Here is a 22,929-nt window from a genome sequence, read left to right on the forward strand (position 1 = left end):
ACTTCAGCACTTTGGAATACCACTGGACTGAGCCAGGATCGAATGATAATATTTATGGGTTGTAGTAAGAATGTACAGGAAACGATGTATAAGTCAGTGGTAAGACCCCTATTAGAGAATGGCTCCACTGCATGGCACCCTCACCACGATTACTTGTTTCAAAAACTGAAAAAGATCCAAAAGAAAGCAGCATGATTTAATCTGCATGATTTCCGAAAATGTTGCAAACTCTGGGCTGAGAACACTCAGGAGTAAGGAGACGAGTAGCTCGAATAAGAGGTACGGTCACAGCTGTCATTGGAGAGATGGTGTGGAATGAGATTAATAGGCAAATAAGCTTCTTGGGAGTTTTCAAAAGTAGGAAAGATCATAATATGAAGATAGAATGGAATTCAAAGGGACAAACTGGCGCAAATATTTGTTTATAGGAACAGGAATTAGGGATTGGAATAATTTACCAAGGAAGATGTTTGATAAATGTCCAAGTTCTTTGAAATCATTTAATAAAAGACTAGGTAAACAACTGAAAGGAATGTGCCAATGGGTGACAGCAGATCAGTGATGACTGATTGAAAGGATGATCTATATATAAAATTGTCTTTCTGTCTGTACATTTTGAATATTAACCTGATACTTTATTTTTATACCAGATAGGACAAACAATGGCCTACATCGGATTTACAGTTTAACTTTTCTCTCTTTGTTACAGGTTGGTTTAAGAAGAAGTCTGAAACATAAGTCTAAATATATCGCTCGTAAGGTTCGTTTTACAGGAACATTACCCACGACAAAATTTCTTTAAAATACCATATGAACTCCTTTGTTTTATACTTTTTTTAAATACAGTGAAAAATAAGGGAAATATCAGTGGCAGCCGAGTGAAAGTTTTTAAGTCCCAGAGTCCGAAACTATGATCATAGGGCATATTTCCATATGGACATATTGTGTTGTTCTGGATTGTACTATCCACCTTCCAAATACTTTTACAGGTTTGGGAACACTCTGTATAATAGTTTAGGAACATATTCACAACACTGTAACTCAAAACATAAAGACAACATATTCACAACACTGTAACTCAAAACATAAAGACGTTAAACCAATATCTGGATATTTCAATGTTCCAATTCTGTATAAAGTACTCAGTACATGCAAATTGCTTTATGTTGCGCTGACACAGATAGGTCTTGTGGTGATGATGGGATAGGAAAGGGCTAGAAGTGGTAAGGAAGCGGTTGTGGCCTTAATTAAGGTACAGCTCCAGCATTTGCCTGGTGTGAAAATGGAAAACCACGGAAAACCATTTTCAGAGCTGCCGACAATGGGGTTCAAACCCACTATCTCCCAAATACTAGATACTGGCCGCACTTAAGCGACTGAAGCTACCGAGGTTGGTGCTCAGTAAATGGCCTATGAAAATATAATCATGCACTTGCAAAGTGACTGTCCCATCAACGGCAGGTACAAGAGCTAGTATATAAATAAACTGAAATATATTTTATTGTTAACTCATTCACTGCCAGCAGCTACGTTGGGCATTTAAATTCTCAGCCCAATGATTTCCAGTTCAGTATGTAACAATTTACAACACTCCATTAACTTCATATATCTGCTATACTATAAATCATAAACATTTGAAAATTTGTATGTACCTTCAGAAGGTATTCTAGTTTGATCTGAGGATGTACTAAATAATAGTATTTTTTACACTACCTTCACATTTCACTAAATTTTTCATTCACCTGGCACACTCTACATCTATGTTTTGGGGTATGGTCACTCTTTATGGGTGGAAATTTCAATAGTATATGTTCTTCCTTTTTCCATCCAGATGAAATGGAGGGTCCCTTGCTGGAGCTGTATTGGGAGACTCGTGGTGTGAAAGCGCTAATGATGTGGAGACTGTTGATGCTAGTGAGATAAAGGAAACAGGTGGCGAGGGTGCTAAAGCATTTCCATTTATTTCCTGATCTTGAAAATAGTTTCAGGAGACTATCTGCATGAAAGTTAGATATGTTACTTTCTTCTGTAGGTTTGACTTCTGGTACAGTCAGAACGTACTGGAAAGTGCACAATGGGAGGCAGAAAGACACTTTCTTTGGCTGCTAACACGGATACAATGCAAGGTGTTGGTCAGCTGTATCCATGCCATGGATATACTGATTAAACCCTGCAATGGTGTCTGGTTTCAATCATTTCTTGCAAAATATGGATTATACTTCAACTATTTCAGCAGAATGTACAGTTGAAATCATATTTACTGTTTTTATTTGTCCTACCATGCAATAATTCGTCACGCTAACCACACGACACCTCATAATCTGCAGGCCTTTGCGCTGAGCAGTGGTCACTTGGTAGGCCATGGCCCTTCGGGGCTGTTGTACCATGGGGGGTTTACCATGCAATAAACAGTACCTCCTTACTTTGTCTGAATATCACCCTTTTCTCAGATTTTCTGTAGATCCCTAAGGTCTTTAGAAAGCTTCTCTTTTTGGCAGACTGTTCCACAAATTCTTCTTGCAATTCATTTGCCAATTCAACACTGTTACAATAATTGCTCATATACATGGAATATCCCAAATCTAGATAGGAATTTAGGAGCTGAAATGCTAGGTGATGGAGGCTGGTTGCACTAGCATTTATAAGTGACGTCATGGTTGCTGTATTAAAATGTCTTTCAGATACAGAGATAATCTGCTGAGGTGATGTAAAATGGCCATTCAACAGACACAGATATCAATTACAAGATTCACAATTCAGATTCCATGTGGAATCAAAGGCCAAAAATACAAAAAGAGATTGCTACCATGGAACAAAGAAATTCCAGGCCAGAATAGCCTCATCTAATGTTAGGTTTTGACCTGGGGTATATACCAAAGAAAACTGATCATGGAATTTTGAAGAATGGGCTATTATTTTTATTTCATTTCTGGCATCAAAACAGGTTTTGAAATCTGTAGTATTCAGTATTTTGTGAATGGGCATGCTGCAGGTCTAATTATCTACTCTGCATAGAGGTTCATTTGATAATAAACATATTCAATAAAACATTGGTAATAAATACATTTACAAATGACATGTGTTTTCATGCAAACAGTCAGGCCTGCATTGACTTTGATTAAACTTAGCTACAGGAAGATGTTACTTTGGTTAGATATCGGAGAAGAGTGGTGTATCACAATTATTGTGAAGTACAGGAATGTCTTCCTTGTGCTCATCACAAAAATCTAATTCTGGAATAACTTCATTACCCAAATCATCCGTGTACAATATTTTGATTGCCTCATGGATAGATATAAACTGTCTCCTTCCCGGAATGATGAATTTTTATCACTACACTGCCAGATGTACTGTGGGCAATACACAAAACATATACCTGCCTTGATAATGTACATCTCTCCCACATCTCTCGCAACTGTCTGGGCCACTAAGAACTGCGGAACAATTATAATAAGATATGACAAATATATAGGTTATTAAATATTCCAGATATATGATAATAGTATACAAGTTACGAATGGCACGGAAACATATGAATAGTACGACAAATATCATAAACTCGGAACATTACATTAGCCAAAATTTACAATACTTCTTATGTTAATGGAGAAGAAGAGTGGTTCTCCAAATTGTGGGTATCTTGTGTTGGTTGAGTGCTGCTAGGGGCACAGAAAGATAACTAAAATACAAATAGGAGAGATAAATTAATTTAAGGCTGGGTGCTTCTATGGAATGAGAACAACATGATCAAATATTTCACCGGTGGACTGGAGTAAACTACTCGGGACTTTGACAGTGAAACAATGGTCAAATGTGGTATGGTGGACACAGGCTTGAATAAGGAACAACAATGACAACAACAACTTTTATCATTATTAATAATATGAATTAATAATATTATTTAACTATTCTTCCTCAAACTCTTGAGGTTGGCAAAAGATCTAAGAATTTAACTATTCTTCCTCAAACTCTTGAGATTGCCAAAAAATCACAGAATGGGGAAGGTGCAAGTGGCTACTAACACTGAAGGTCGTGAAACAGTAAGATAGTATGCAGCCCATGCTGGTTTAACTAATGCACAATTGTGGTGTTAATTAACAGGAAGATTTATTTATTATTTTGTCTATATAATAGTATATTGTCACATGTAATTTACATATAGAGGCAATATGGAATGTCCTCGCCATGCTAAACGGTACTGTTGTGTTATGAAATGCCGTAATTCAGAATGTTATTGCGATCCTAGTGTTAAGTTCTTCGCATTCAATACGAAAAACAAACAACAATTTGCTTTACGTCGCACCGTCACAGATAAGTCTTATAGAGACGATGGGATGGGAAAGGGCTCAGGGTGGGAAGCGGCTGTGGCCTTAACTAAGGTACAGCCCCAGCATTTGCACAGAGTGAAAATGAGAAACCACGGAAAATCATCTTCAAGTCTGCTGACACTGGGGTTTAAACCCACTATCCTCCAAATGCAAGCTCACTTCTGCACAACCCTAACCACAAGACCAACTCGCTTCGTACAAAAAGGAAAGAAGACAAAAATGGATATTGGCAGTGAACAGAATGCATGAGTATCGTGAAATAAAGTCATTAATAAAGTATCATGAAATAATACCAGAAATATTTAATCCATACATAACTGACGCCTTGAGAATGACAGTGGTTTAAGTCATTTTTAAAGCACACATTTATAGCGTATCATGAGTTCCTTGTTCCTGTTCATACATACATACATACATACATTATCATTATAGACTGTTATGCCTTTCAGCATTCAGTCTGCAAGCCTCTGAGAATTTACTAAACGTCGCCACAATCCTCGATTTGCAATGAGTGTTGTGGCCTCATTTAGTTCTATACCTCTTATCTTCAAATCGTTAGAAACCGAGTCTAACCATCGTCGTCTTGGTCTCCCTCTACTTCTCTTACCCTCCATAACAGAGTCCATTATTCTCTTAGGTAACCTATCCTCCTCCATTCGCCTCACATGACCCCACCATCGAAGCCGGTTTATGCGTACAGCTTCATCCATCGAGTTCATTCCTAAATTAGCCTTTATCTCCTCATTCCGAGTACCCTCCTGCCATTGTTCCCACATGTTTGTACCAGCAATCATTCTTGCTACTTTCATGTCTGTTACTTCTAACTTATGAATAAGATATCCTGAGTCCACCCAGCTTTCGCTCCCGTAAAGCAAAGTTGGTCTGAAAACAGACCGATGTAAAGATAGTTTCGTCTGGGAGCTGACTTCCTTCTTACAGAATACTGCTGATCGCAACTGCGAGCTTACTGTATGAGCTTTACTACACCTTGATTCGATCTCACTTACTATATTACCATCCTGGGAGAACACACAACCTAAATACTTGAAATTATCGACGTGTTCTAGCTTTGTATCACCAATCTGACATTCAATTCTGTTGAATTTCTTACCTACTGGCATCAATTTAGTCTTCGAGAGGCTAATTTTCATACCATACTCATTGCACCTATTTTCAAGTTCCAAGATATTAGACTGTAGGCTTTCGGCACAGTCTGCCTTTAAGACCAAGTCGTCAGCATAGGCCAAACTGCTTACTACATTTCCACCTAACTGAATCCCTCCCTGCCATTTTATACCTTTCAGCAGATGATCCATGTAAACTACGAACAGCAAAGGTGAAAGATTACAGCCTTGTCTAACTCCTGTAAGTACCCTGAACCAAGAACTCATTCTACCATCAAGTCTCACTGAAGCCCAATTGTCAACATAAATGCCTTTGATTGATTTCAATAATCTACCTTTAATTCCATAGTCCCCCAGTATGGCGAACATCTTTTCCCTCGGTACCCTGTCATATGCTTTCTCTAGATCTACGAAACATAAACACAACTGCCTATTCCTCTCGTAGCATTTTTCAATTACCTGGCGCATACTGAAAATCTGATCCTGACAGCCTCTCTGTGGTCTGAAACCACACTGGTTTTCATCCAACTTCCTCTCAACGACTGATCGCACCCTCCCTTCCAAGATGCCAGTGAATACTTTGCCTGGTATACTAATCAATGAGATACCTCGATAGTTGTTGCAATCCTTCCTGTTTCCTTGCTTATAGATAGGTGCAATTACTGCTTTTGTCCAATCTGAAGGTACCTTACCAACACTCCACGCTAATTTTACTACTCTATGAAGCCATTTCATCCCAGCCTTCCCACTATACTTCACCATTTCAGGTCTAATTTCATCTATTCCTGCTGCCTTATGACAATGGAGTTTATTTACTATCCTTTCCACTTCCTCAAGCATAATTTCACCAACATCATTTTCCTCCTCCCCATGAGCTTGGCTGTTTGCAACACCACCATGGTGATTTCCTTTTACATTGAGAAGATGTTCAAAATATTCCCTCCACCTCTCCAGTGATTCCCTGGGATCTATTATGAGTTCACCTGAATTACTCAAAACACTGCTCATTTCCTTTTTCCCTCCCTTCCTAAGATTTTTTATTACTGTCCAGAAAGGTTTCCCTGCTGCTTGACCTAGCCTTTCCCTGTTCATTACAACACTAAATTTATATAATCCGATAAATTTTGTACTGATTCCACATTTCACTCTTTCTGTAAAAAAATCCAAATTCATTCCTGTGAAAAAAAAGTTAGGGGAGTTATGACAATATTGAAACTTCTTTAGTTTTGATTCTATGTTTACCAAATTTAGGTTTCATATTTAGGTATAAATAAACACATATTTTACCAAATATGTACATGTATTGGTTCAACCCCCCCCCCCATGCGCCACCCATTTTCTCTTACCTAGAATACCAGCAAGATATCCATGCTTTTCTACAGCTTTAAACTGAAAGTTATCTTTTAAAGTTTTACATTTTGGAAAGTCCTCCGTCTGTTTGCCTATAAAATACACCCTCAGTTCATATGTCAAACGGATTTGGAGGGATGATTATTTATTTTCAGATCTAACACTCATTTGAACTCCACACAATTGGAATGTTTTAAAATCCTATGTTATTTAACACGTAGGGCGTAGATGCGGCCAACGTGTGAAATTTTGAATTCATACGTCGAACAGTAATGAAAGAATGAATGTTTTGTTTCAGGGGTAGAATGTTTTAAAAATATTTCTTACTTAACATCCAGGACATGAAAGACCAAACTTGATGTAAAATTTTAAGTTCATGTGTCAAATGTTTTTGGGAAAATGAACCCTCATCTAAACTCCTTATGGTAGAGATATTTTGAAGCCAGGCTGAGTGGCTCAGATGGTTAAGGCATTGGCTTCCTGAGCCTAAGTTGACAGGTTCAATCCTGGCTCAGTCCGGAGGTACTGAAGGTGGTCAAATAAGTCAGCCCCATGTCAGTAGATTTACCGGCGTGTAAAAGAACTCCTATGGGAATAAATTCCGGCATATCAGCATCTCCAAAAACCATAAAAGTAATTAGTTGGACATAAGACCAATAACATTATCCTTCTTCTTCTTCATTTCAGCCAGCTGTGGATCACGTTATTTCAACAGTTTGCAACCTTGAACTTTAACTCTTTCCCATTATTCCCGCATTCACTTTCGGTGAGCCTCTTCTTTTTCATCAGTCCACTTCTTACCAGTTTTCAACTTCAGCTTTTCTTGGAAATGTTGGTATACTCAAACTTTCTTCTAGAGAGGAATACACTGACTGAGCAAATGTCATGGGATAGCGGAGCACTGATGCGCCGGTGTGTTGTCTGCGCACCACAAGCCCCTTGTGCCGGCAACCTTGTGAGCAGTGGCTGTGCATGTGACAGGTGTAACATGGAACGTCGTCGTGAACTGACACCGAACGGGGTATGGTGGTCGGTGCCTGACGGATGGGAAGTGCGATTTCGGAAGTGGTGCGGGTATTCAGCTTCATACGATCAACCGTGTCCAGGTGTATCGTGAATGGTTGAATGCGGGTGTCACCATCCACAACAAATGAATGACCGGCCGTCCAGCCATCCTCGATGACCGTGACCGGCGACATCTGAGACGGATTATCAATAGTGACAGACGGGAAACCGTGCAACAAATCACATCTCAATTCAACACAGGCCATGCTAGACACGACTCCCAGTGGACAATCCGCAGGAACATGGGTTCTATGGGGTATGGGAGCCGGCGCTGCACATGGGTGCCACTATTAAACCAAACGTCATTGGGCACGACGATGTGCATTTGTCACCAGTCACCAGGGATGGACACTGGAACAATGGCGTAACGTGATATGGTCGGATGAATCACGATTTCAACTGCACCATGCCGATGGGAGGCACCTTGTATGGTGCAAACCACATGAAGCGAATGATCCCGCCTGCCTCGAAGGTGTGTTCCAGGGCACTGGTGTCTCTGTTATGGTCTGGAGTGCATTTTCCTGGTATGGAATGAGCCCCCTAGTTGTTCTGGAAGAGACTTTGAATGGTATGCGGTATGTTGAGCTGCTCGGAGACCATCTCCACCCATTTTTGGCCTTCCAGTGCCCAGGCGGTTCTGCGGTGTTTCAAGATGATAACGCGCCGCCACATCGCTCCCACGTCACCCGGAAATGGTTCCAGGAACATAAAGCGTAGGGCCAACGACTGCCATGGCCACCCAGGAGCGCTGATATGAACCATATCGAGCATATCTGGGATGTCCTGGAACACAGGCTCCGTGCCATGGATCCTGCACTCACGAACAGACCAGCATTGGTGAACGCTCTGCAAACGATTTGGTGTCAGCTGCGTCTAGAGGACTACCAGGGACTTGTCGACTCACTTCCACGGCGTCGCACTACAGTTCGCAGGGCCAGAGGAGACCCCACACACTATTAGGTGACTATCCCATGACATTTGCTAAGTCAGTATACATTTCTGTCCCTATTTCATGAAGGTCTTTTTCAACTTTGGTTAACTAGGGTCCCTTGGTTCTCCTGTTTACAAAGTAGGAAAAGAACCAGTTGGTCAATCTCCAGAAACATTATTATTATTATTATTAAAAACATTTTGAAATACAGTACATCATATCTGATGCTCAGGACGTAAAAGAATGACCTTCTTGTAAAATTACAACTTTGTATGGCAAATGGTTTTGGAGGTATGAATAAATTTTTCCTGGATCTAAGTTCATTTAACCCCTTTAGGGTGGAATGTTTTAAAATATTTCCTATTTCACACCTAAGATATATACTGCCATTTGGAATTTTATCATCATATGTTAAACAGTTTTGGAGGAATGAGTATTTTTGTTTTCGGGTCTCAATTCAATTCCAATCCCTTTAGGGATTAATCTTTTTTCACACCAGGCAAATGCTGGAGTGACACTTTAATTAAGGTCACGGTTGCTTCCTTCCCTATTCTAGGCCTTTCTTACCCCATCGTAGACATAAGACATGTTGGTGCGATGTAAAGCAAATTGAAAAATAGATTTCAAACCTGTTATTTAACACCTATGATATCATTTGAAATAGAGTGCTCTTTGGTGGTATAATTTGATTCACTTTGCTTCATCTAACAGATGACTTGACTTGTATTGATAGGAGGATTTTATAAATATTTTCTTTTGTAAAGTCATTTTAGGGTATAAAATTCACAGCATTAAATACAGGGTGAACTTTAATAAAACTGCCAAACTACAGGGACTGATTCCTGAAGAAGATTATGCAGATTGACGATGCCATTTCTGGTAAAGGTTGCTTCATCAGTAAAGAGGACTAACAGCAGAAATCCCACAACTGTGATGGCCTGGAGCAAAAAGCATAGACAAACTCCTTCCCGTAGAGGGAAATCCGCTGCTGATAATCCTTGCACTCGTTGCAGGTGACAGGGATAATAGCGGTTGTTATGCAAGATACACATAATCTTAGTCTGGCTTACAGCATGTTGGCGGGCCACTTGCCTGGAGCTTGTACTAGGGTTCGTCTCAATGTCCTGTAGAACCTATTCCTTCAGATGTGGTGTACGCACAGTCCGCCGCCTCCCTACACGTTCGTCTGTCTGAAAGGACCCATGATCACACAAACGCCCAAAAAGGGCTTGAAACATTGTGTGATATGGTTTGGTGTCTGTGAGGGTGCTTGTTTTGGTATAGCCATGCTGCCTCTCGACCGTTTCCGTTGGCTTGGCTATACACAAACACCATCTCGGCTTGTTCCCGACATGAACACCGGACCATTCTTCCGACAGTACACTGCTTAAATCACACTATCTGAAACAGAAGAAACACACTGCAAGCAGTCAGAGAAAATCTCATTCGTCAGTGCCATCTACCGTCGCAACGATGTCCGGTTCATAGGACACTTTTTCCTCCATTTCCAGTCAGGAATAAGTCCCTGCAGTTTGTCGGTTTTATTAAAGTTCACCCTGTATATCATAATTAACAATCTTCCTCGATGATCGCCCCATGCTTACTATTTACATTTGCAACTTGCAGCACTAGGCTGCACAGTAACACAAAGAAGTCCACCAGAGCGCTCTGAACCTCATGACTTTCACGTTTCCAATACCTAAGAAGTTCTCTGTGAAAGAGCCCTGAATGAATGAATTAAATAAATAAATAATTGATTTTACTACAGGAATATATAACTAATGCTTAAAGATAAAATGAATACTACTGATAGGCTTTCTAACATTAATTTCATCTCATTAACTCCTCTGACGAGGTCGATGTTAGGAAGGGCATCCGGTCGTAAAACTTCACTAGAAAAATTCATCTCACTTCATACCCAGGCCCGTACAAGTAACGGCTCAAGGGTTACACATACATTCATACTGTACCATGAATGGCTGGACATAAAAGTATTTCTTAATTAATTTATATCGCAAATATTTTCTAAGTATCAGCTAGTGCAGCTACTGCGTTCATGATGACAAAGTCTCGCAGGAGCGAGTAGACAAACTGCCGCAACCCAGCATGTAGTCTCAGAGCCAGCATGCGGTCAAGGGCAAACTGAGTCACACGATCTGGAAATTTCCACATAGGAAATTTTGCTGAGTTTTGAACCAATTATGATATTAATATGGGAGTAACACTATTCTGTAGAATGTTTCTTAAACGTCTATACATATTAATTTTATTGAAATACATCCAGGGAAACCAGAGATATTCAACATGATGTAAAACATTACGTAGGGCCTGTACCTGTATAAAAAGGCAGCTGATACAGCTCTCTCTACTTCAGTCTACACAAGGAGTTCAGCAATGTTGGTTCGCCGCGTGAAATGTTGAAGTCGTGACTATAAGTTGAAACTCTGCCAAGTGCAGTGCGAACTTTTATCTGCAAGTTGGACATAGAAGAATTCTAGTGTTTTGGGACTTATAAATTTTCAGTAATACCACTACCCTTGTGTGTAAATATGTCAAAACTGTTTCCAAAATGAATTTAACTTAAAACTCTAACGTTATGAAAGATAGAACATTTGAATGCAGAAACACTGAAATTCTTTCTTAAAGTGATTGACATTCCAAATAACTTTTAGAATGCAGTCATTTCAAGTAATACAAAGTGAATGATATTAGTAGACACTTCATAATCACGAGTGCTTTAGTACGTAACTTCAGACATTCAGTTCATTTCATCGTAAGTTATGAAATATTCTGAAACAAACTTTAAAATGAAGTTGTTCCACCAGACACTCCATTTTATAGTGCAGTTGTGAATAGGAACAAACAGTGCATTAGTCAAGGCAAAGAAACGGTGCTAATTCTCAATGATTTATTTGAATTATGTGGAACGCCACCAAACATTTGAAAGGATTCAAACTTAATTTTTTTCATGTGGAAAACAACCACAAGTGTAACTTTACTACTAACATTCTGGTTCTAAGAATCAAACTGGCAATAAAACAATAAATTGTGTTACGATTCACAAGTGCAGTAGTGTTTCCAAATACTGTAAATGTACATGAATAACTCTGATGTTTGGGAGGACTGTTAAAGTAGACACTTGCGTTATATTGAGTGATAACCCCTCAACAAGATCTTCTAGAGTTGACGCCTAGGAATGTGGTACGATGACCGGTTGCCATCGACGTTGGAACATGGTACCATGGTTTGCTGCTGTCTATGGGGGATCATGGTGCCATGGTTCGTTGCTGCCTTTGGGGGATCATGATGCCATGGTCTGAGAGCTGTCTGAAGAATCACTTTAGGAGACAACACCACTAAAACCAACACGACTGTAAGGTGATATACACTGACTTTTACTGAATAAAATTCTATTCAAAAGAGGACTATAAACTCGTAGACAGAACCTCTCTCTGTACCTTGCTTAAGGGTAATCACCCAGTACATTCTGCGATAAAATCATAAACTTTACCGAAAGGGACTAACCGAGTATGAACTATAAAATAATTTCCCGGTATAATACATACATACATACATACATACATACATACATACATACATACATACATACATACATACATACACACATACATACATACATACAATAGGTGTTTGGTGGAACAGACTGATGTCAAAGGATGGATGTTGAAGTTTTCAGTGAGTGGATGCCCCAGTTAATGATTGTCTCATCATTGTGACCAGAGGTCTGGGAATAGTTCTTCTCACACCCAGCAAGATTGCTATGACCTCAATGCTTTCTAACTTGTATACACACTACATGTGATGGTAGGCACATATTTCTCTTCTCTTCACCCACTTTATATTATTATTAAATAATAATGATAATAATAACAACAACAACAATTTACTGCTGCACACATGTTGCATGCAAAGATGCAAAGATACCAGTGGAATGGAAACAAGAAAGGGAAGAGATATCTCTCTCAAGCTTGTAGTTTTCTGTGACTGTTGATATTGCGATTATAAGCATTTTAACCATAACTTTTCCTTTCTCTCATAGTCATGATTAAAATTATAGAACAGAATTACAATTGATCTTTCTTGCTAGTTGCTTTATGTCGCACTGACATAGATAGGTCTTATGGCAGCGATGGGACAGGAAAGGCCTAGGAATGGGAATTAAGCGGCCGTGGCCTTAATTAAGGTACAGCCCTGGCATTTACCTGGTGTGAAAATGGGAAACCACAGAAAACCATCTTCAGGGCTGCGGACAGTGGGGTTTGAACTCACTATCTTCCAGATGCGAGCTCACAGTTGCGCGCTCCTAACCGCACGGCCAACTCGCCCAGTTTACAATTGAGGAGCTAGATGCAGTAACAGCGTAAGTCTACTTACGCTGTTATTGCATGAATACCGTTTTCGAATTTCCCGGTCCTTTCACTACAACCCTATCCAGGTCTTAGTTCGCTAGGGTGTCGCTAGAGGTCAGGAGCTCACTAAAACTGGTACCATGCGCTACGCTGTTATTGCATGATGAGGCGTGCTTCACGAGCGGCATGATCTGTTGCCGCCAGTTCTTTGGCTGGAGAAGATGTCAGCGAGTGGAAGAGAAGGTTTTGTGGCTGGTGCCGATATTTCTATTGACGTCACTTCTGATACATCAGTAAGCAGTGATTCAGAAGTATTTGATGATACTGCCTGTTTAGACGACAGTTTTAAGCCCAGGTGCAGAGGAAGAAAAAGGATGAAAGATCCTGATACTTGGAAAAGAAATATTGTAAAGCGTGCAAGAAACAGTGGCAGAAGTTACATTTCTCTCACAAGTGGAAAGAAAATCGGAAAGAAGAAATTTAGGAAAGTGGATAAATGTTGCAGGAAAAGGTAGGTTCTTCTTTACAAGTTCGGTTGGCTTTAGTCTACCTAGCGTTAATAAATGTAATGAATCAGAACGTTGTTTCATTTTATTAATGTAGTGGTGTTGTGAAGGAGGGCTGTTCTTACATTTTACATCTTTTTCAGGTGTTTTGAAACTGTAACGTATGAAGATCAGAAGAATAGCTTTAGATCATTTTGGGAGGCTGGTGACAAGTTACTTCAGGATGCAGTTTTGCTGGGTTATATGAAAAAAAAAGGAAAAAATCTTTCAAAAGCATAACCGATCTAAAAATAGAGATAATATATGGAGTTACTGTATAAAAGTGAAGCATGATGAGATGCCTGTTTGTAGACAATTTCTGCTTTCTCTATTCCAAATATCAGAAATGCGACTGAGGACCGTGCAACAATCCTTAAGAACAGGTAAGTGTAATATGGTATGTAAAGTTATTATGGATGTATGGATGTGCTTGTCATAGTTACTGTTTGAATAAGGCCTGACTACTGTTCAATTTTATAGGTGCTCTTCTGGAAGATCGTAGAGGAAAACACAACAACCGTCCGAATAAAATTGCAGATAATGTCTGGCAGCTTGTGGAAGAACACTGGGGACTGATTCCTCATCGGGAAGCTCACTACAGCAGGGCAAAAACAAACAGGAAGTACTTTGAGAACCCTGAATTAAACGTTGTGAAATTATATACAGCTTTCAAGCAGTATTATTATGATAAGTTTTGCTGGGTTATATGAAAAAAAAAGGAAAAAATCTTTCAAAAGCATAACCGATCTAAAAATAGAGATAATATATGGAGTTACTGTATAAAAGTGAAGCATGATGAGATGCCTGTTTGTAGACAATTTCTGCTTTCTCTATTCCAAATATCAGAAATGCGACTGAGGACCGTGCAACAATCCTTAAGAACAGGTAAGTGTAATATGGTATGTAAAGTTATTATGGATGTATGGATGTGCTTGTCATAGTTACTGTTTGAATAAGGCCTGACTACTGTTCAATTTTATAGGTGCTCTTCTGGAAGATCGTAGAGGAAAACACAACAACCGTCCGAATAAAATTGCAGATAATGTCTGGCAGCTTGTGGAAGAACACTGGGGACTGATTCCTCATCGGGAAGCTCACTACAGCAGGGCAAAAACAAACAGGAAGTACTTTGAGAACCCTGAATTAAACGTTGTGAAATTATATACAGCTTTCAAGCAGTATTATTATGATAAGGTGAGTAAACCTCTGAGAGTAGGGTATAGTGCATATCACAAGTACTTCAGGGAAAATTCTGAATATTCATTCCGACAACCAAAGACAGATACCTGTGATTACTGTGCAGAATGTGAGGTATATCTCAAAGCAAACCCTGATCATGATTGCAAAAACCATTACGTTTACCATAAAAAGCGAGTTGAGGCATACAGTGGGTTAAAGAAAGAGCTACTGAATAGTGTAAAAAATGAGGACAGCGATATTCTCGTGGTTGAATTTGACTATGCTCAAAACCTGCCTTTACCTCGGCTTAACGTGACAGCTCAATTTTATAAGCGTTTGTTGTGGCTTTATAACTTTAATGTGCATTGTCACAATGATGGTAGTAGTGCTTTCTATTGCTTTCTGGAGAGTGACTCTAAAAAGAACCCCAATTCAGTGTGCTCTTTCTTACACGACTTTTTAACAAGAAAACTACAGGAAATGCCCATCAAAAGGAAAGTTGTGCTCTTGTCCGACTCATGCGGTGGTCAAAATAAGAATAATGCTATGGTAATGTTCAGTGCTTGGTTGTCGAAAGATCTGAAAGTTGAGATTGAACATATTTTTCCTGTTAGAGGGCATTCTTTTAGCCAGTGTGATAGGAACTTCGGGAAATATGGCATTCTTCTAAAACAGGTTGAATGCATAGAAACTTGTGAAGAATATCTGAACATCATGAAGGACAGTAGGAAGCATCCAGAACCCTTCAGTGCAGTAATGGCGTCACATTTAATAAAAGACTGGGTATCAGCACTTCGACCTATGTTTCTAAGAATGCCCTCTGCTAAAAGCAACAGATTCATGATACAGAAGTTTGTGCGACTTTATTACCATAATGGTGTTGTATCAGGGTCACAGTCCTACACTCCTAACTATGTGCCATTTACATTCTTAAAGAGGAATGCTAGCTTTCTCAGTTTTAATGATTTGAGGCTACTTGATGTAAGAAAGTGTGGTGTAAAAGCAGACAAAAGGGATGATGTTCTTTCACTAATGAAATACTTAAAACCTGAAAATGTTGAATGGTATGTGAAGGTCATGTCTGTGTGTAATGATCCCCTAGAGTCTGCTAATGCAGCATGTGAAGATGAATTATCCTGATTTTGGTCAATGATGCGGTATTTGAGTATTTAAAACAAGTAAGGTTTAGGCTGAGAGAATAATTTTGTAAATGAAAATAGGAATAAAAGTTGTTCAGAAAGGAATGTTTCTAATTTTATAACATTTCAAATATCTGTTGGGGGGGGGCAATTACCGTAGCCTAATACCGTAGTTGGGGAGAGCACTGTAGCAAACTTCTCTCGGCCCTTTACGCAATAAAGGAAAAAAGGTGAATATTAAATAAAGAATAAACGTAATTTTTTTACTTTTCTTAGTTGAATTTTTTTTTTCGGAATTTGTTCCTAATTTTAGTAAGTTTAGACATTTTGGAGAACTGAGATGGGATAAACAGCCACTTTTGTTCCTCTATAGTGGGCGATCATGCTTTCCTAACTCCCTGATCAATACTAGTAGGTTGCAAAATATAATATTCCTGCTCTTCATGCAATAACAGCGTATAAAAGGAAATTTTAAATAACTCTGTCTTTCTTATTAGCTAACAGATCAATAAAATTCTTCGGGAAATACATTTCCTGGCTCTTTTAAATGTCTTTAAATGAAATTCAGGTTGATTCCTAATATAACATTTAACTCAGAACATTTATAAACTTCAAGCTTCTGTTTCTCAAAATAACGTAAGTCTACTTACGCTGTTATTGCATCCAACTCCTCAATTGATCAAGAGTGGAGGAGAGTAAGAGCAAAAGGAAACACAGTTAGTAACAGCCAGCTAGTGAAAAGAATGTTAAAAGCCTTGACGATGCTTGTACAAAATAAATATATATTAAAATTAAATACTGTGAAACAAACCTTTCAAATCATCTTCCAGCTTGTAGACACCAGACTGGAGTTCTAGGGTATGTTTGCCTATCAAGCCAATACATTTCTCAGTTGTGAGGCCATTGATTTCCGGCAGACCATCAGTCTTAAAGCTTTCTATATCTGAAGGACTCTGACCTCGAGTAACTTCAGGCAGGCTGCAAATTTATGAATTAAAATAAAGGTGTTATTTTGTACATTAACACTAATAATTAGTAAAGAACTATACTAGTGGTTCCCAAAGTGTACACCATGTCTTCCAGGGGTGCTGCCAGATTTTGGTAAGGGGTAATGATATTGATGTGTGTCAACTCAGTAGTTCAAGATTGTAAAATGAAAACATCGGCATACACTTCAATATACTTGAGTACATAAATAAGTATATACAGGATAGCATTAGAACAGCATTTCATTTATCAGCAAGAATGCACATCATGCTTTGATTCTATTTACTAGCTTATAACTTGTGAATGTGACTTTCTGCTGTATAAAGCTAAACTCAACATTAAAAAGAGAAGTACATGTTTCAATATCTAAAACACCAGGATAACATGAACTAAGGATAAAACACGCTCTTACTTCTCTTTGGGACAGTGAAACTGAATACCATGGATTTCTAATAATAAAAAACTGTTCTGGGTATATTTTTACAAAAGAGGCTATAAATACATAAATGATTAATGGTGTGCCTATGAAGAATTATGAAAAACAGATCAACGTATATAGTTATTTACAAACATAAATACGATTTAAGTTTTTCCCCAACTTTACATCATTTATTTCATTATAGTTACAGGGGCCGATGACTCAGATGTTAAGCCTGTTTAAACAACAAGCACCATCATCAATATCATCATCTTTACAGTTTCTGAGCTTCATTTCTCTGTCTAAACTAGTAACCTACAAAAAAATAAAAAAATAAATATAGTATAGCCTACCCAACTATATGACTGTAACTGTCATGGTGGCAGCACCAGATTAAGATCACCAGGGAAAGGGAGCCACATGTGTCAAGTTTAGGAACCACTGAACTATTTAATAAACTATAGAAAGAACTAAAGAGAAATGCAGTATATGCATATGTTTCTAACGTCTTCCAGGTCGATAACAATAAAAGCACATTAAAACACTTGATACTAAACAGGTAAAGCTATGCAAATGAAATTACTTCGGTGGAGGGAAAAACATAAGGAGAATGGAGAGGATAGGTTACTTAGGAAAACCATAGACTCAGATATGGAGGGTAAAAGAACCACATGGAGACCAAGGCATTGAAGGTCAAGTTTATTTTTAATGAGTTAAAGGTATGAGGTTAGGAACTAAATAAGGACACAGAGCTAGTTGGAAATAGAGGATTGTGAAAGCACTCATTTAATTTATAGTGGCTTGCTGACTGAACACTGATAGATATAAATGTCTTCAATGAAGATGTATGTCTGAGTATGTATGTATGAACTGCATTGTGAGTAAGCTGAAATACAGCAGTGTACTATAATTTCTAATCTTCTTCTTATTATTATTCTTTTTCTAAAGCTTTTCCCACACTTGTGGGGTTGCAGGTGTGAACTGTGTTGCATATGTAGAGTTGGGCCTATATATTTTTTTTTTCTAGTGGCTTTACATCGCACCGACAGATAGGTCTCCCGGATGCAAGCTCACAGCCGTACGCCCCTAACTGCATGGCCAACTCGCCCGGTGGGCCCTATTTTACAGCTGGATGCCCTTCTTGACACCAACCCTACCTGGAGGGATGTAATCGTTAGTGCGTGTTTCTGTGGTGGTTGATAGTTTAGTGTGTTGTATAAACATGAAGAGGAGAGTGTTGGGACAAACATAAACACCCATTCCCGGAGCCAGAATAATTAATCAGACTTGATTAAAATCCTCGACCCGACCAGCTTTCCAGCCTGGAAGCCTTTGGACCGAAGGCTTCAGTGTAATATAATTTTCTAATAACATGCGGATAACTGTTGGTATATGCATGAACTCCAACTTGTAAGAAGACATTCAACAGTCATCATTATCGATCATTCTTGGCCACAACACACATTCCACTGAACTATGCACATTACCACCAGCTATCTCACCCTTATATGTAATCAGGCTTAAGTCCCATTTTATACACAATCCTGGTTAGAAGGCCATGTGAATGACTTTCATGGAATACTGACTAAATGCTTCACTAGCCTACTGCAGTGTGCAAAAATGAAAAATATCCAATATCTTTTAAAACACCGATAACATAAAGTCATACATACATTTTTTGCACATACAGTATTATGAAATACAAAAATTTTAAAACTTCATCACCACCACTGATCTCAATGGACATGTCAAACGTAGGAAGGAAAATCGTACAGCCAGCCCATGATCGACATTGTCAGCATTGTTATGAAGAGAACAGCAATGGTTGATTATGCAGAAACAAACTAACACACTGTTTGAAAAGCACAATATTATTTAATTATGAAGAGTACTGCAGTGGCACAAAAGCAATACAAATTGACTACATCTTTGTCAGGCACTTAAACCTCGAAGAACTGCTAAATCTAAAAGTCTGTACCAGTTATGCACCATGGTTCTGAAACCAAACAAGCAGCACAGACAGGGCCAACAATAATCACATGGTGGCACTCAAACAGGAAGAGGCTAATATCACAGCATAAATAACTTTTTTTTTTTGCTAGTTGCTTTACGTCGCACCGACACAGGTAGGTCTTATGGCGACGATGGCACAGGGAAGGGCTAGGAGTGGGAAGGAAGTGGCCGTGGCTTTAACTAAGGTACAGCCCCCGCATTTGCCTGGTGTGAAAATGGGAAACCACAGAAAACCATTTTCAGGGCTGCCGACAGTGGGGTTCGAACCTACTATCTCCCGAATACTGGATACTGGCCGCACTTAAGCGACTGCAGCTATCAAGCTCGGTCACAGCATAAATAACATTGCCACCCATTACCAGTCAAAGAAGACGGGATGAAAGTGAAAGAGGCTGCTCACAAAGCTGCATGTGCTGTTTTTGGACCAAAGAAGCCAGGACGACAGACTGACAAATATACATCAAAGATGTAGGCCTAATAATGAATAATAACGTTATTGTTTTTTTGCGTTCCACTAACTACTTATTGATGGTTTTCGTAGACGCTGAGGTGCCGCAGCAGTTCTTCTACGTGCCAGTAAATCTACCGACACAAGGCTGGCATATTTGAGCACCTTCAAATACCATCAGACTGAGCCAGGATCGAACCTGCCAAGCTAGGGTAAGAAGGCCAGCGCCTCCCACTTAGCCTGGCCATCAAAGATAAGAAAAGGTTACTGGTATATTGCACACGTTTCTCACCAACAAAACACCATCTTATTAAGAGCCTACAAAACAGTCCATATGGGTGCGAAGAAGATCATGCCACTGACAAAAGCCACACAGTATACTGAACTTATGAAAAACTTGACATGAGGGAAGGAAAATGTGATTTGTGCCGACTTGTCAATTCAAGACATCAAAGTGGAATACTCCAACACTTCTATGGCATTAAGAAAAAGATGAATAAATTGCTGATAGATGGAAAGAAGGAGAATGTGTACCACTTTAGAATATGCATATAAAATTAACTTTGGGCTTGCGTGTGTAAAGGGGGGGATCATTGTTCAACACTTTGTTATTATTATTATAAAGAAAACTGAATCTTGGTACTACACACCTAGATCTAGGAAGGGTCTGCTTGAGCACCCTATCGAAGGACTGGCTCTTTAGTTCTCACGTCTCGCCAGTGCCAGAAACAAGTCTTGTTTCTGGTGTGCTGGAGAACTCCAGAGAGCATGGTTCAAGGGTTCTGGCAATTGTTAGAGGGTGTGAGAACATCCCACCCTCATGCTATGAATATGTTCTGGTCAAATCCTGCATGAGACTGGTTGTTTGCCTCCATTGTTTTGATAGGTGACACATGCAAACTGTGGGGTTTATATTCTGAGACACAAAGCTTGCGTCGGCTATTCTCATCTTGATACTCTGAGAAGATGGACGTGTCTGTTCTGAGCTCTCGCTCCGAGCGGGAGTTCCAGCCTAGTTAACAGGATAATGTAAGTTTTATTTTCTTTAACGTGTCTTAACCTTTTTAGTTGCAGGAATCTGGCGGGGCAGTTTTGCATCTCCAATGATATAATGTACTTTTAACTTACTACTATTGGCTTTACGTCGCACCGACACAGATAGATCTTACGGCTTCTCAGCACTATCATGCTTTTGTTTTAGGGGCAGGCAACCTTAGCATATTACTTGTAAAATAACTCGTGTACTAGCCCACTGCAATAAGGGGATCTTCAATTCCGAAACACAATTTTATGTACAGGGTCATGTTTTTAGAATCTCCTTATTGTCCGTTAGCTTACTTGTGTTTCCTAAATTTAACTGAAAACACCACCTAATCGATACTTTATTTCTCGCCTTTGGGCAGAATTATAAAAACATTATCATATACAGGACATGTTTCGACCACTTAGTGGTCATCTTGGGCCGATGACCTTCGATGTTAGGCCCCTTAAAACAACAAGCAAGCAGTGGTCATCTTGTCCAGCTCCATGGCTAAACGGCGTTGTCCTTGCATCTGCATATTTTGTTTATCATTCCTTTGCTTGTTTGTTATTATGTTATTGTATTTTTTTTTTTTTCATGTTTATAACGTTGCCTCATGAACAGAATGCATGCAGAGTTTTATGAAAATATTTAACAGATGAATTCCCCCATCCATCAACTCCAAACACCAGTGCCTTGGAAGGACTCATCAAATAATTTAAAGTCACTGAAGGAATAATTGCTTTGAAAGAAATATAGCAAAAAAAAAAAAAAGGGCAAGCCACTGGCTCAGATGAACTAGTGGCAGAGTTGTGGTGTTCACAAAGATGGAATGCTGGAAATTAGTAAACCAAATTACTGTATTAAAGAGGAATAAACACTAACTGTCTCCAATGAGAGCATCTCCGTACCCATTCTAAAAAAAGGAAGGTGAGTTCTGCCCTGTAACTACCAGCCAACCGAATGTCTAAGCTATATGATGACGATCTTCAAATTCATTTTGGACAAATGGACTCAAAAGATCATCAAAATGACTAAAAGGGAGTAACCTGACTAGTTCTCCCCTATTCTAATGAAGGTAGTGATTTATAGTTCTTTTCTCACTGATGGCTTGGATTCAACGACACCAACCATACTGTGTAGGGACCCTCCTTGTTGATAAAATGCTAATTGTTTTACATCGCACCGACACAGACAGGTCTTATGGCGACGATGGGATAGGAAAGGCCTAGAAATGGGAAGGAAGCGGCCGTGGCCTTAATTAAGGTGCAGCCCCAGCATTTGCCTGGTGTGAAAATGGGAAAACACAGAAAACCATCTTCAGGGCTGCCGACAGTGGGGTTCAAACCCACTATCTCCCGGATGCAAGTTCACAGCTGCGCGCTCCTAACCGCACGGCCAACTCGCCCGGTGCTGATAAAATGTTTTGCAGTTGTCTTTCATCTCGCATGTTGGCATTATGTCATAATTTCTTTTCGTGACTTGTGAGATTATTATGTACTGCCCACAGTTATACAACCATATTGTGAAATTCACTACAGATATTTTTGGGAGGATTTTTCTGTAGGACTGTAAATCTATTTGGATATTACCACGTAAATATAATAGGCATGTTTAAAAAATATATTTAATAATGTAGACGATAAATGGAACAGTTTCATAACAACGGTCTTATTTCATCCAATTCCTACGTAGATTTTAATTACAATGACTCACAAGATGAAAAAAAATGCAAGAACTCCTTAGAAAAGAAAAAGCAAAGTCATCTGATCTGCAAAATTCACTTCAGCTATTGTAGATATGTAAGAGGAATTGAAAAGGGAAAATCAGGTAGAAAATGCGACTGTCAGCGACATATCAATCATATTAGGAGTTGCTAAATTAGGGGGAGGTGAGGGGGGTGCAAGAGTTAATTTTTATCTTGCATCTGTGATAAGTAAGGTGAAATTGAAGGAAAGTTCAAATTTTGTGATAACCTAACCCAGCAATGGCAGAATGACGACTTCATGGT

The 22,929-nt window shown here is 39.1% G+C and overlaps 1 protein-coding gene across 1 annotated transcript in view; it reads right to left on the reverse strand.

Annotated features, from left to right (window-relative positions):
- The window catches only part of LOC136874892 (uncharacterized), a 213,949-nt gene that overhangs the window by 188,392 nt on the left and 2,628 nt on the right, over positions 1-22,929 (reverse strand). The window contains exon 2 of the mRNA XM_067148597.2: positions 16,843-17,009. Within this exon, the coding sequence (XP_067004698.2) occupies positions 16,843-17,009 (167 nt within the window). The remainder of the gene's footprint in view (positions 1-16,842; positions 17,010-22,929) is intronic.

The sequence above is a fragment of the Anabrus simplex genome, chromosome 5 (genome assembly GCF_040414725.1).
Source record: "Anabrus simplex isolate iqAnaSimp1 chromosome 5, ASM4041472v1, whole genome shotgun sequence".
Taxonomy (NCBI): Eukaryota; Metazoa; Arthropoda; class Insecta; order Orthoptera; family Tettigoniidae; genus Anabrus; species Anabrus simplex.